General features: G+C 39.5%; 2 protein-coding genes across 2 annotated transcripts; both read left to right on the top strand.

The window, feature by feature from the left end:
* Positions 1-2,474: 2,474 nt before the first annotated feature.
* Positions 2,475-3,868, top strand: cryba1b (crystallin, beta A1b). The gene is made up of 5 exons (XM_027017915.2): positions 2,475-2,519; positions 2,676-2,794; positions 2,976-3,117; positions 3,347-3,489; positions 3,721-3,868. Exons 1-5 carry the CDS (start codon positions 2,475-2,477, stop codon positions 3,866-3,868), a joined length of 597 nt encoding a protein of 198 aa, XP_026873716.2.
* A 1,282-nt stretch (positions 3,869-5,150) lies between these two features.
* cpdb (carboxypeptidase D, b) lies at positions 5,151-14,146 on the top strand. The gene is made up of 21 exons (XM_035526905.1): positions 5,151-5,743; positions 5,924-6,171; positions 6,255-6,397; positions 6,799-6,965; positions 7,048-7,400; positions 7,638-7,829; positions 7,910-8,098; positions 8,182-8,264; positions 8,377-8,467; positions 8,970-9,115; positions 9,343-9,512; positions 9,900-10,175; positions 10,289-10,484; positions 11,112-11,250; positions 11,402-11,533; positions 11,780-11,875; positions 12,230-12,291; positions 13,009-13,140; positions 13,292-13,477; positions 13,637-13,733; positions 13,935-14,146. Exons 1-21 carry the CDS (start codon positions 5,151-5,153, stop codon positions 14,144-14,146), a joined length of 3,903 nt encoding a protein of 1,300 aa, XP_035382798.1.
* The last annotated feature ends 289 nt before the right edge of the window (positions 14,147-14,435 follow it).

Here is a 14,435-nt window from a genome sequence, read left to right on the forward strand (position 1 = left end):
GAACAACAACTATCTTCCAAGGCAATTTTTAAGACATCTGTGTAGCCTCTTCACCCCTCTCCTTGTGGTACGACCCATTTTGATGTAATGAGCCGAATTGGTTCAGTGTTTTAACGGTTTAATAGTAGCCTATACATGTGAAGTGCATCTATGTAAGGTGTTTGAAATATGTTAAAAAGAAATACAAATTTTACGTGCCAGTAAATATGTAGGGGACAGTGAATCATGTTAAGACTTCATATGGTGCTCAGAAAGTCTGCCCTATTTTATAAAGAGAGGAAACTACTTTCCAGAGAAAAATATTTATGCTCAAAATAAAGTCCTGTCAAAAATAGATCAGTTTACCAGTTGACATTGGCATTGTGTAGTCTATGGTTTTATCCACAAGAGGACGCCATTGTCAAAAATAAACGAAATAAGCTTACTAAAATAAAACTTAAATATTCTTTTATTAAAACCTTTTTTTTTTTTTTTTGCCTGGATGACTTTTGGACTGTGTACTTTATTATGTATTCTATTTGATTAGTAACAATTCCATCCATTATGCTGTCAGTTTAAAACTGTACAATAAGATAAAAACACAACATGGCATGCAGCAGTTTGTCACATTAACTTGTGCAGTATTCCATTCCATAACTATGAAGCTAACCACATGTAGATTCATTACATTGAGGAGCATAAAATAAAAGTAAGATTATAGCCATATAAGACCTACAGCATTTTGTCCAGAGGATAGTAAAGACTGAGAATGAAAGGGGGTACAATGTGCGTACCTGTGCCCCCCACACTGTTATTTTATCTCACAGAACTGCTGACTGGTTATGCTCTTTGTCATCAGCTGCTCTCATCAGCAGAAAACATATGCTCTCACATACAGACATTTTTACACACATTCAAGGTTACATTGGAACAAGTACACAGACACTCACTAAATTTGCACATGCACAAATACACCTTTCCCAACATCCCTGGATGCTGTGGGATCTGAAATATATATTTCCCAAATATATTTTAAACAAGTTGCATAATTTCACTTATATTAAGCAAAACATGAAAAGACCAGTGAATATAAACCACTGTAACTTTACCATTTAAATAACTCAAACAAATTGGAAGGTGGAAATAAATCATATTCCATTTACAGCTGTTTACTTAAAACAACAAACATTTTTATCACCTGTTAATATAAAATGACAAATGTTTTTTTCTCTGAAATGTTAAACAGCATTGTACATTCATCACTATCCATCACTGCTTTCCTATATTTGTCCCACATTTTCCCATATTTAACTGTATTTGATGTATTTCTCGCTCTATTTTCCTTAGCTCTGTTTATATTATCTACATTATGTACATTTCTTGCCAAAACCAACAAAGAGACTCAAAATTAGAAATAGTCCATCTAACTCAAACTAAATCAGAGCCTTAGAGCAATCCAGCCCTGATTTTTCAGTGCTGACAACACACATAAAATATATTGCTATTAACACTGCTCAAATTGCACTTCCTCTATGGCAGGGGAACACTGACCCACACAGGTAGCAAACTGTGAAGGGTAGCCATAGCATACGTACACGGGCTGCAAAGTTTTTGATTGTCAGAGTCAGGCTTCTACGTGAGAAGTGGAGTGACAGAATTAAAGGCCCACAGCTCAGCCCAGAAACAAAAGGGTCCCAAACCAAAAAGTGCTGACAGCGTTCAGTGTCTTTGAGTCAGGGAGCCCAATTCACCTCAGCTGTGTATAAATAGCGTTGCATGCAGCAGGACAGGAGGCCACTTGGTGGAACCCACCCCTCTGCTCACATCTCATTCATCGGGGTAAGTCTTTAAAGCACCGAGGTACATGCCAGATTCTGCCTCCAATTAATTAGCCATGACAGACACACCAAAAAAACCCCAAAAAAAAAACCCCAACCTGCATGAGACACATCCAGTTATGCTAATTTTACTGAGTGATTCATATGGATATGCTAAATTCAATGAATGATTCATACAGATATGCTAATCTTTGCTTATTTCATTCTTGAAAGGATTTCTGATGTAGAAAGTGTTCTGAGTAATTATTTCAGGTAATGTCTTGGCATATGAAAATGGACAGCCCTAGAAGGTGTTAAAGAGTAAAACAGAAAGTACTATGAAAAAGTAAAGGGAAAAAACAGACAAGTTTGTTTTTCATAAAACCCATCGAAGACAACAGTAAAGACGATTTACATCACAGCCATTAGTTTACAAAGTATTGCTGCTGAGGATAAAAATACTTAAGTAAACAATGAACAATAAAACAATGCTTCGCTCAAACCATCAGTAAAATAAAAGTTCATTAATCTACATTATTTTAATGTTTGTGTGTGTGTAGGTGTTGATCAGGTAGACCTGTCTAAGAAAATGATACAGATAGCACTTATGAAAGCTGCATACAGGTGTGAACAAGCTTCTTCTTGCCCTCAGGTTTATCAGCACTGAGATATCAGACAATGGCTCTACCAAACCAGACAAACTTGGCCATGGGACCATGGAAGGTAAAGCCTGCATATCTGCTTTTGGACCAGAACATCAAACTCAAATTTTATTATATCATCTGACCGCTAGGCTGCTACTTACCCACTGATAAGCACTCAGGTTGTTACCCATTTCCCATGACAGTGTAAGTTTAGTGCATCTGTGTTTTTCCACAGATTACAGTTTATAACCAGGAGAACTTCCAGGGCAGATGCTGGGAGTTTACTTCCTGCTGTAACAACATTATAGAGTACAACCTGGAGAATATCCATTCCCTGAAGGTGGAATGTGGTGTGTGAGTAGATAGGGGCATTTAAAGTTTCAGAAAGACACCTATCCAACAATAAAAAAGCCTAAAAGACACATTCAAACTACATATCCAATCTTTTTCTGGACACACACAGAGTGCATGTGTTGTACCAGCATGAAAATGTGAGTTGACACCCTTCTCCATGTTCTCCTCTTGTTGCACCCAGCTGGGTGGGCTATGAGAATTCCAGCTTCAATGGCCAGCAGTTTGTTCTGGAGAAGGGAGATTATCCTTGCTTCGAGGCCTACATGGGAAGCCACTCCTACAGTGTTAAGAGGATGATGTCTTTCCGTCCCATCTATTCCGCTGTGAGTGATGTAACAACATACATCCATCAGTACAGGCAAAACAGTTCTAACAGGTTACTTATATTCAGTAAAGCCTACACCAGTATGTATGCTTACTAAAAATATTTAAAGCTAAAGTTTAATCTTCTTATCACTTGTGATCAAAGCACATCCATTGTCCATAGGAAGAGTAATGGCAAGGCTTCAAATGCTAATCTTTCTTTTTTAAAAAAATTTTATGTTGGAATAGTGCCACAAGGATTCCCGCCTGTGTGTGTGGGAATGTGAAAATATGAAGGGCAGGCAGTGGGAGTTGAGCGGGGACTATCCCTCTCTGCAGGCCATGGGCTGGCACAGCAATGAGATTGGCTCCATGCACGTCAAGAGTGGCGCGTAAGCACCTCCGGTGGCCACACATCAACACACTCTCAGTCATAACATAATTGTCTCAACTACTGCTTGTGATGATAATTATCTATGGTTATGGGTTAAATTAGCAATTATCAATAAGCAGGGTTACAAATTTTGAGAAATTTTAATAATAGAATCTACTGTGGTACCTTTGGTGAATTAGAAAGTTTTTTTTGCCTGACTGCCTCTGTTATGGTCTCTGCCCTCTTCCAGCTGGGTGTGCTACCAGTACCCTGGTTACCGTGGCTACCAGTACATCATGGAGTGCAATCATCATGGAGGCGAGTACAGACACTACAGGGATTTCGGCACCCACGCCCACACGCCCCAGATACAGTCCATCCGCAGGATCCAAGACTGAACAGCCTCCCCACCACCCCCAATTCTCCTCCACCTCCAATTTCTCTTCCTTTCTGTACAAAGCTCTGCTGGACGGGGCTAGTCCCCAAGGCTGCCGGTTGACTGATGTGCTACATCAGTGAAACATGTCCAACCCATCACTCAAGGAAAGAAAGGCCATACAGCCAACAAAGAAAATGATAAGCTCTCTGACAAGAGTAAATCTTGAAAAAAGTGAAAAAAATCCTGGAAGGTGCTGCTGTTAGTTGGTTGTTGAATTTCTTCATAGCCATCAATTGTGCTTGTCATGGTCAGCTTCTGTACAAGACTTAATAAATAAAGCCAGCAAGCAAAATCACTTTTTTTGGAACAATTTTATTTCAAGCCTCTCCAGAAAAGCAAGATTTTTAAGTCCATCTAGTTTGTTTTGAAAATGAAGGTGTTTTGAAAATTGGCATCTAGGACTGAATGATCATTTAAGAAAAGCAAAAACATTTGGCTTGGCAAGCAATACATTGCTATGTTGCATGTTTCTCACCATACAGTAGTTTAGTCAAAGCAAATACAAGGGATGACAAGGGAATGGAATGCAAATAATCTGCATCAGATGGTTAGAGGAGAGTATCAACATTTAAATTTAAGGAAGTCAGCTACAAAAGTTAGTTAAATTTTTACCTGATATTGCTAGCACACTGCTGGCTGAATTTAGATGCCTCTGAAATCTTCCTTGGCTCAACCACTACAGAAAACAAAGACAGATTTACATCAAATGTTTATCTGAAGCCTCTAGATACTACATTCTATGCATAGCCTACATTTATGTCGTATTTTAACAAGATTACCTATGGTAAATCCTACAGAATCAGCACCCCGTTTACCAAAAGCATGGTAGTATTAAGATCGTCTTAAATCTGAGAGAGTGTTGAGTGTAATTCTCGGTATAGGCTACCATTTAAAGATTACTTTTGTGTTACGTTGCTTTTGGGAAACCCCCCACTAACTGTTTAAACAGTCATCAAAGATGTATAATAAAAGTGAATAAATTAAATAATAAAACTAGTGAATAAATTATTACAAAATCGAGTATTAGTGGTTACTTACTTATTATTTGATTAGAGTTAATCAGTAAATAAGTAAATTATTGGCGTATTCAGCAATATTAATTGTTTTCCGTAAATTATTTGGCTGTAAGCGCCCTAGAAGTGCAACTGCGACATTTCCGCTGAATGTGGCGCGGAACATGAGCGTGCACGTTCATTTACTATGATATCTTGAAGGCCAAAAGCAACTAGATCAAACGGGCAATGGCGTATTTCTGGATAATTCTACTACTCTTCGCGGTTTTGCGTGTTATACATTGTGAAATAAGCCCATTCGGGCCAGAAAATGAGGAAAATTACAAAGAATACTACAATTATTTGGCGCTTACACGGCGTCTTCATAGTTTTGTTGAGAGGTACCCTCGTATTTCTAATCTAGCAAGCATTGGAAAGTCGATTGAAGGCAGAGAACTTTGGGTCATGAGGGTGACAACTCACTCTATTATGGATGTGCCTGGAAAACCACGAGTCAGATATGTGGGGAACATGCATGGAGATGAGGCGGTATCCCGGCAGGTGTTGGTTTATTTAATTGAATATCTTTTAACTCAGTATGGAACTGATCCGAGAGTGACCGCACTGGTCAATTACACGGATATTTATATAATGCCTAGTATGAATCCTGACGGTTTTGAGAGGGCCATAGAGGGTGATTGTAAGGGTAACAGTGCGGGTCGAGATAATGCAAAACACGTCGATCTAAATCGAAGTTTTCCTGAGCAATTTGATGCCACAAGTACCTTGGCAAATGATGCACCTGAGATTACAGCTGTCATTAAATGGATTTTACAAAGAAAGTAGGTGTTTAATAATTGTTCTAAAACTATTTTTATTGTGTTTGCTCTGCACTACGTATGTCAATTTATGTCCTTGTTTTCAGATAGATGGGCTGTATGTACCAAGAATATTCATTCAGAAGAATTAATTTTTAATGCGTAATTTTCCTCTAATCTTCCAGTAATCCCTCTGTTTTTAAGATTTGTTCTCTCAGGGGACTTGCATGGAGGTTCTGTCTTGGCCAGCTACCCCTTTGATGACACCATTTCGCATATAATGCTAGGGGTGTACAGCCCAGCTGATGATGCTGCTCTCTTCCGCTATTTGGCACAGACCTATGCTCAAAACCACCCCATTATGAGAGAAGGCAGGGCTCAGTGTCCAGATGACCCAAATGAAAAGTTCAAAGATGGCATTACAAACAGAGCAGAGTCTTATGATGTGAAAGGTAAAGCGCAAGCATCTCCCAGATCCATTTGTTCCTGATGTCAATTTCCATCTAGATGTTGTAGACATTTATTTAAATTGCAGGAGGCATGCAATACTTCAGTTATCTCAGGGGAAACTGCTTTGAAGTCACTTTTGAGTTGAGCTGTTGCAAGTACCCATTGGCTTCAGATCTGTATACTGAGTGGAACAATAACAGGGAAGCCCTGCTCACATACATGGAGAAGGTGAGAAAAAGGCAGAAAAAGATAAGGATATAGCTCCTTACAGGTTTTGGATATCTGGTTCTTCATACATCAAACTTTTGTCATTGAATTATTAATGATTGGCTCTTTTTCATCTTTCAATCAAACTACTGTTACAGTGAAACTTTTTGCTATCTTTAAATAGTTTGCATAGTTTCAATAATGTTTCAATGATATCCACAGTATGTACAATATAAATATGCTGCTGAGTCATATGATTGATCACTATCTGTAAATAACTTCTAGGGTCTTATTAAAAAGAAAGTTGTTCAATACAGAGAGTAAGCATCTGTGGTGAACAACAGTATATGTGATGAAGATTTCCTGGTGCATGAACTTGTAAAGTTCATTGTTGACTGAGCTTTCATTGTTCCTTTTTTAAGGTACATATTGGCATTAGAGGTTATGTCATGACAAGTGCAGGAATAGGTCTGCCAGACTCGAACATCTCAGTCGCTGGGATAGACCACAGCATCACAACATGGATATTTGGCGATTACTATCGCTTGCTGCTGCCAGGAACATATAACATCACGGCCAGCTCTCCTGGGTGGTTATGCTATCATAATTGCTATCAAGCTGTGTCTGAATACTTTTAGTTATCTTAACTTTCAGTGGCGTGTCTTTCTCAGGTACCATTCAAAGACTGTACACAATGTGAAGGTTAATGAAGGCAGAGCCATGCTTCTTAACTTCATCCTGAAGGATTTGATTGAAGAGATGCCTTTGCTAGAGTCTCCCGCTAGTGCTATACCCACCACAGCAAGGCATCAAGTCCTCAGCAGCCAAGGGGTTTCCACCCTTCTGTCCAAAGTCCAGCAACATGACTCCAGTTATCACAGTTACTTGGACATGGAGCAGTTCCTGCATCGGATCAGCACAGTTCATTCTTCCGTTGCCCACTTCTACTCTATTGGCCAGTCGGTGCGGGGCAGAAAGCTCTATGTCATGGAGATTTCCACTAATCCTGGCACTGATCAGCCAGGTGCAATTTGCTGAACTCTGTTGCAGTAGGAAAAAAAAAATCTGCCCCTCAACATATAAATAATTAGCTGTTTTTTTTGTTTAAACAATAGTATGTTTTAAGATGTTTAAAACAAACTGCATGCCTCATAGTGTGGTATTCCCTTTGAGTAGAACAAAGCCAAAGCAAATTTGTTAAAGCTGAGCTGGTGATTTCTTTCTCTTTTCTTTTTTTTATTCGTTGGCCACTCTTAAACAGGTAAACCACAAGTCATGTTTGTGGGAAGTATGCATGGCAATGATGCTGTAGGTCGAGAGATTCTCTTGAACTTGGTGGAATACTTGTGCCTTAATTATGGCAACGAACCTTTAGTCACACAACTGGTGAACACCACAAGAGTTCACATATTGCCTTTCATGAACCCAGATGGCAATGAAGGAGCAGTAGACGGTAAATGAAAAAGAAATGGACAAAATTTGTTATTTTCCATATTCCTATAATTTAATTAAATTCCCTTCTATATTTTTTAGCTCAAAAATACTTTGCAGTAAATGAAGATCTGGGTGGAGGTATGAGATACAGCATTGATCAAAACACTGACTTGAACCTGAACTTCCCTGAACTTTCCTATGCAAGGGATTTTGTGCAACCCGAGACAACTGCAGTTATGAATTGGATCAAAGCTTATTCCTTTGCCCTGTCTGCTAGTATTCTTGGAGGTAAGTAATAGAATTAAAGTCTGAGTGCTTCACTTTTAACAGAAAATTCAGGCTCTCAACATGAAGCTTTTTATGATCTCTAGGAATGATTGGAATAAAATATCCTAATTCAGTTGGCTCCCTTGATGAGGCTGTATTTAAATCAATTACAAATGCATATTATATGGTAAGTGCTGAATTGGTGCCATCAGTGTCTGAGTGATAGCTGTGGACTAATTGACTTTCAGATGCATTTATTCTTCTTGATTTTTTTTTTTTTTTTTTTTTCCTCCTCCAAGGAAAACCCATATCTAGCGATTTCCCAGCCATGTCAGGAACCAAGGCCTTTAGACAGAAATTACATTAACCCTGACTTCTCAGCCCCCAAACGTAAGATCTTGTCATAATTTCTGCCAACATTTTGTAAACATTGTTTTATGGCCTCAGTGCTGATTGGAATTAAAACGGCGACAGCGTTACATTTAAATATGGTTTAGTTTTAATATGGTTTTTTGATTTATTGTGAATGGGTTATGCATGTTTTTAATAACTCTGTGGTGAGACCAAAGAAAAAATATTCAGCCTTGGACAATAACGCTCTGTTGAGTTGTATGGTTCAGAGGTGCGTTCTATTCAGGTACAGTAATTGTCTACTTTAGGCTTCTTGAGATCAAAACAAAACACTGATTAATGCATTGACACAACAACAAAAAAAACTGGGGGGGCGGGGTGTATGTATGTGTGGTTTTTTTATTTAATTATTTATTTTTAAATGTGTATATTTATTTATTTATTTATTTATTTATTTATTTACTTATTATTTCATCATACATGGAGAAAGCTAATTTGAAAATTGACTATTTCTGTTTTTTACTCTTCTTCCCAGGATCAGGGATTGATCTGCAGACCTGGGCCTACCGTAACACAGATACTCTGGGAGTTAGCATTGGCATGAGCTGTGATCGGAGTCCACCAGCTGAAGACCTCCTTGCCTATTGGAAACAAAATCATAGGGCCTTGCTAAAATATATTCAGCAGGTTCTTCTATCTATAGACCTCCTATAATCCCCTCTCTCTCTTTCTCTCTCTCTGCCATCCTCAGAGGTTCACAGTAGAGTTTGTGTCATTGCATGAACATTCTGTGATTATAAATACCCTTGTTAGTCCTTTGTTGAAAAAAAAAAAGATTGCATGTTGCATCACTTTCTAATAGAAACTGTTCCTTTCCATTATTTTCCATCTTTAGAGCTGTTATTTCTTGTCAGGTTCATTTTTCTGTCAGGGGCAGAGTGACCGATATCCAGTCTGGTCAAGCCATTGCTAATGCTACCATAGTGGTGGAAGGCTCCAGGCACCAGGTCCATGCGACTAGCACAGGGCGATACTGGAGACTCATGGCACCTGGTATATACCAACTCCATGCCTTCGCTCCAGGGTGAGAATGAAAGTGCCTTAAATTTTTTTTAAACATATAGAGTATTCTTCATTTACAGCTCAGTTCCTTCCCTTTTTGTATTTGTATTACATTTTTTGTTGTGGCTTTAAACATGGTGATGCTGATCAGTTAACCTGTATTAACACTAGCAGAAGCAAGCCCTCATTTTTCATATCTTAATTACATTAGTGCTTCTGTGAAACATGAATCATAACTATGCTTAGCTGAGAGATCTGGGGGTGCTTCTCAGAAAATGTTAGATGCAGATGAGCTGTGAAACATATTCTCATTAATGCATTTTTTTTCCACTCTCACAGAACTTAAATGGATGGCCGGCCTTGATGTGTTCTGATTTCAGTGTGATCCATCACTGTATTTTCTCACCAGATATGCTGCATCCGTGATGACAGTAAGGGTGTTGGAGACTCAGGTTGAGCAGGTGGACTTCTGGCTCACTCAAGAGCAGCTCCTGCAGTCTGAAGGCCAGATGGAGGAAGAAGAGTTCAGGAAGCTGGTGGAAGGCCTGTCTTCTGCTCTTAGCCTTGAACAGTTGGTCCAAAGCCTTCTTCCAGCTGGGACGTTGCTTTACAGGAACTACAAGGAGCGGTCAGAGTTTCTGCGTGGACTTGCCCTGAGCTTTCCTCATATCACTCGTCTCTATGGGTAACAGTTTCTAAAGATAGGCATGACTTAACAAAAGCCAGCATGTTATACAAGAGCTTACAAAATACCCTGCATCTATCAATGTGTGAACAAACTGTTGTTCTTTGTACCAGTCTCGGTCACAGCTGGGAGTTCAGGACCATCTGGGCCCTGGAGATCTCTGGAAGTCCTGAGTCACTTCGGCCCACAGAGCCCAAGATGCGCTATGTGGCGGGTGTCCATGGTAACGCTGCTGCAGGCCCAGAGCTGCTTCTGGAGTTTGCCTCAGTTCTCTGCATAAACTATGGGTGGAATCCTACCATCACCAAGGTGGGCATCATGAGTCGGCACACCACCTCCCTTTTTTCCTCAATACTTCTTCGCAACTTTCTTTTTTTTTAGGCAATCGATTTTTATTTGTTGATTTTTACTCTCATCCTGCAGTTTTTGTCTTTTCATCTCTCTTGTTCTTCATGACATTACATTGTATAGTCTACAGTGTTTTTCCTAGAAAATATTAGTGGCTGGTATTTAGTTGCTGATTTGACAGCGGATTACAACAAAAAAATACATAAGATGGTTTGTTTTAAACCATTATTATATTAAAACCTTTACATATAGATCCCATTTTTAATTAAAACTTTTTAAAAATAGTTGAATCAAACACATACTACAAGGTTAGCCTCATTTTGCTAGCCATCTTAGAGTGGAGGAATAAGAAATGGAGGTCCACACAAGTGAACACTCAACATGGACAGCTGTTGGTGCTGTGCTGTTGTAGCAGTGTGCCTTTCTGTTTGCTGAGGAAAGAAATGGGGATGATGCGATTTCGTAGGCATGTGATCCAGATTACTGGGCATCCTGCCCCCTAATTCCTGTGGTAGGGGAACCACTACTGTATGCAGCATGAGCATATACATGGCTGAAATGAATTAATTCAGCCCTCTGGTCTTTAAGCTTATCGACAGGAGCAGGATCGTGATTGTGCCATGTGTGAATCCAGATGGGAGAGAGTTGGCCCAAGAGGGCAGGTGTTTCTCCACTGCAGGGCTTACCAATGCCCACAGCGTGGACCTCGACACAGACTTCCTTTATGGTCAGTCAGCACAATTCAAACTGTTTTTGTCATCTTAGGCTATAAAGGACATTTTTGTGTGTCTTTAAGCTTGCAGACCCAAATCAAAGGTTTATTGGACCTGAAAAGGGCTACACAGCATAGTAAACTACATTTCTGTAAATGTGTTTAGGAAACATTTCTGTGCAGCCAGAGACACATGCCATGATGGATTTGATAGAGGGAGGAGGCTTCACTCTGTCTGTAGTCTTGGAAGGAGGCTCTCTGATGGCCACTTATCCCTATGACAGACCCACCCAGGCTGGTAACTAAAAACAAAACCATAGCTAGCACATTTTCAGGCTTATTTAGTGTTACGTGGAGCACTGATACTGTTACACTTCCCACTGAACCACTAATCATGTTGATTCCAAATGTACCATGAAATGGGGAAAGGCATAACTTGCCAGTCTTTCCACTTGCAGGACAACAGTATTTTAAGTAATTTTGAAAGTTTTCATTTCAGCAAATGAAGATTAACAAAGTGTTTGTCTTTCTCGCATCTCTCTAGTACAAAATGAAGAAACGCTGAGATATTTGGCCTCTGTGTATGTCAGCAATCACCCTCTTATGCACTTAGGGTACATTGGATGCTCAGATGGACTAGGTAGGAATGAAAGTAATTTACACATCAACTCTGTGATGATGCTTAAGTATCTTAATATATCAATTTGAGAGGACATGATCTTCACTTCTGAAGAGCTTCAATGCAGTGCAAGTAGTATGAATGCTAGAAGCCATGATGGTATACTCAATATTGTGTACTGTACGTGAACAGCATAATCCATGATGTCAATCTATAGTGTGTGCTCAGTCTGAATGTCATAATCAATATTGTATGCTTAGGCTGAATACCACAATTCCTGTTGCCATAATAAATGATGTATGCTCAATCTGAATGTCATAATCCATGATGCCATAATCAGTTGTGTGTGCTTAGTCTGTTTGCCATAATCAACAGGGTCAGTCCCACAAGGGGTTCTGAGGGGTGCAGAGTTCAACAGTCACACAGGCAGCATGAAGGTACATTGGATGGGTATTCTTAACTCATGTCTCCCAAATGCAAGTCATGCCATATACAGTACATAAAATGTTATAAAACTCTGTTTCATATTACACTTAAATAGCTCATTAACATTTATTATAATTTGTATAAGTCTTTTTGTATTAGAATTGTTGTATTAGAATTGTATGTATTGAACACTGTGTAAACAATTTATACTCTGTAAACAAAGCAAGAACCTTCAGTGTAGTTGGTGCATGGTTACATTAGTTTACACAGACGAAGAATGCAAGTCCTCAAAAGGTAATCTTATATTCTGTATTTATTTACCAGGAAATAACTTCACTAATATTAGACATTAGCATTTAAATAAATATGTACTGATGATAAAAAAGGTAGGAATACAGGGAGTCAGGAGATGGTGGTGGTGAGAATATAGATCAGTCACAAAGGTGCTTGATTATATACAAAGATAACACTTCAGGTTTTAAAATTTTGATTAGCTACAACCAATCTACAGATATGGTTTGATGATGGTCTTATTGATAGACATTTTGCATAAGGGGGTCATCGCCTCATGAGGTCACTTAAAGTATTATTTCACTTTTAGTTTTAATCGTGAAATATTTTCTTGTGCTCTTCCCTAAGGGGAAGGAGAGTTGCTTCCAATAATGTCCTGTTGGTTCTGACATGTTTGTTGAAAATGTGATTCGTACATGTCTCTGCGGTGTTTGCAGGATTTTAGCATGGATGTGGACGCGTGTCCAGAGGTAACGGTGTACGTGGGCTGTTGTCTGTACCCACCTCTACAGCAGCTGCTCCCTCTCTGGACAGAGCACGCCATGCCTCTGTTTGCCATGCTGTTGGAGGTCAGCCCTATGGACACACAGCACTCTTTGAAATAGCCCTGCGTGCACATTAACTGTGTGACCTCCTATAGGGACACTATTTTTTTTTTTAATAGGTGTGGAGTTTCTCTCTCTTACCTTGTTTTTGTTTGTTTGTTTTTAATCTTGCCAGATTCATAAGGGGGTCAGCGGTGTGGTACAAGACAGGGAGGGCCAGCCAGTGGCCGGTGCTGTGGTTAGGGTGAACGGCTCTCTTCTGGTGCGCACGGACACACGTGGTTATTTCCACACGCTGCTGGCTCCAGGCACACACCAGCTTCAAGTCCAGGCTCCGGGCTTCCAGGAGCAGCTCACACAGGTCGGAGACTAAACCGTTTGTTGTGATTTCTGGTTTCTAAGTATAAGGCAGGTACCTCCAGTGCCCAGCAAATGGGAATAAACTATATGAACTATACTCTTTTTCTGTAACTCTGCTGGACCTGTACTGTGGTGCTCTGTTCTTTTGGCTCATCTTCAGGTGAATGTATCCTCTCATCAAATGGCAAGTCCTATCATGATCCAGTTCACTGCAAATAGTAGTCGCTTTGCCCAGAAAGTGGAGTTGGCTGCTGCTAGTAAGGACATTCAATAGCATAAAAATAACTTGTGCTCAGTGGTAATACACACTGAAATTGCACAGTTTGCATTTCTGTTCAAATCAATGTGAAATACTATCAACACAGCAATTTTATTTATTTATTTTATAAATGCCCTATTATCTTCAATTTATGATTATCCCAGAATGACTACATTGTGCCTTGTTTCTTTGCTGACAGTCTCAATAGCTACAGTGATCCTCTGCTCCTTGTTGGTCTGGCACTTCCGCTCCTCCAAGTTTAGACGAATCCGAGACCACGTTCGATGGCTGCATCGTCGACGAGATGACCTTCACCTGGAGGCTATTTTGTCAGAGAAGTCGCCCCTGCGTCGGGTGTTTCTGGAAGAGAGCGAGAGTGATGATGACACTTTCTACCTTGAGCACCACTGATGTGAATCTTATTAAAAATGTTAATTTACATCAATCTGAGTTAAACCACATATTTCTCCAGTTTTCTTGGTATGCTCAGTGTGTTTGATACAGTAATTAATTAAACAGAAGCTTTCTGTGCAATTTAATTTAACTTGTGTCTTCTGTGATTACAATTACTGCTGGTGATTTCAGTCCAGAAAAATAAGGTTTGTACATTAGCTATGTGCTGTCATGGACTAATTTCAGTGCAATTCAGTCTTATGTCCACTGTAGTACAGCAGGTGTCACTAAAGTGCCAATACCTCAG

The sequence above is a fragment of the Electrophorus electricus genome, chromosome 6 (genome assembly GCF_013358815.1).
Source record: "Electrophorus electricus isolate fEleEle1 chromosome 6, fEleEle1.pri, whole genome shotgun sequence".
Classification (NCBI taxonomy): Eukaryota; Metazoa; Chordata; class Actinopteri; order Gymnotiformes; family Gymnotidae; genus Electrophorus; species Electrophorus electricus.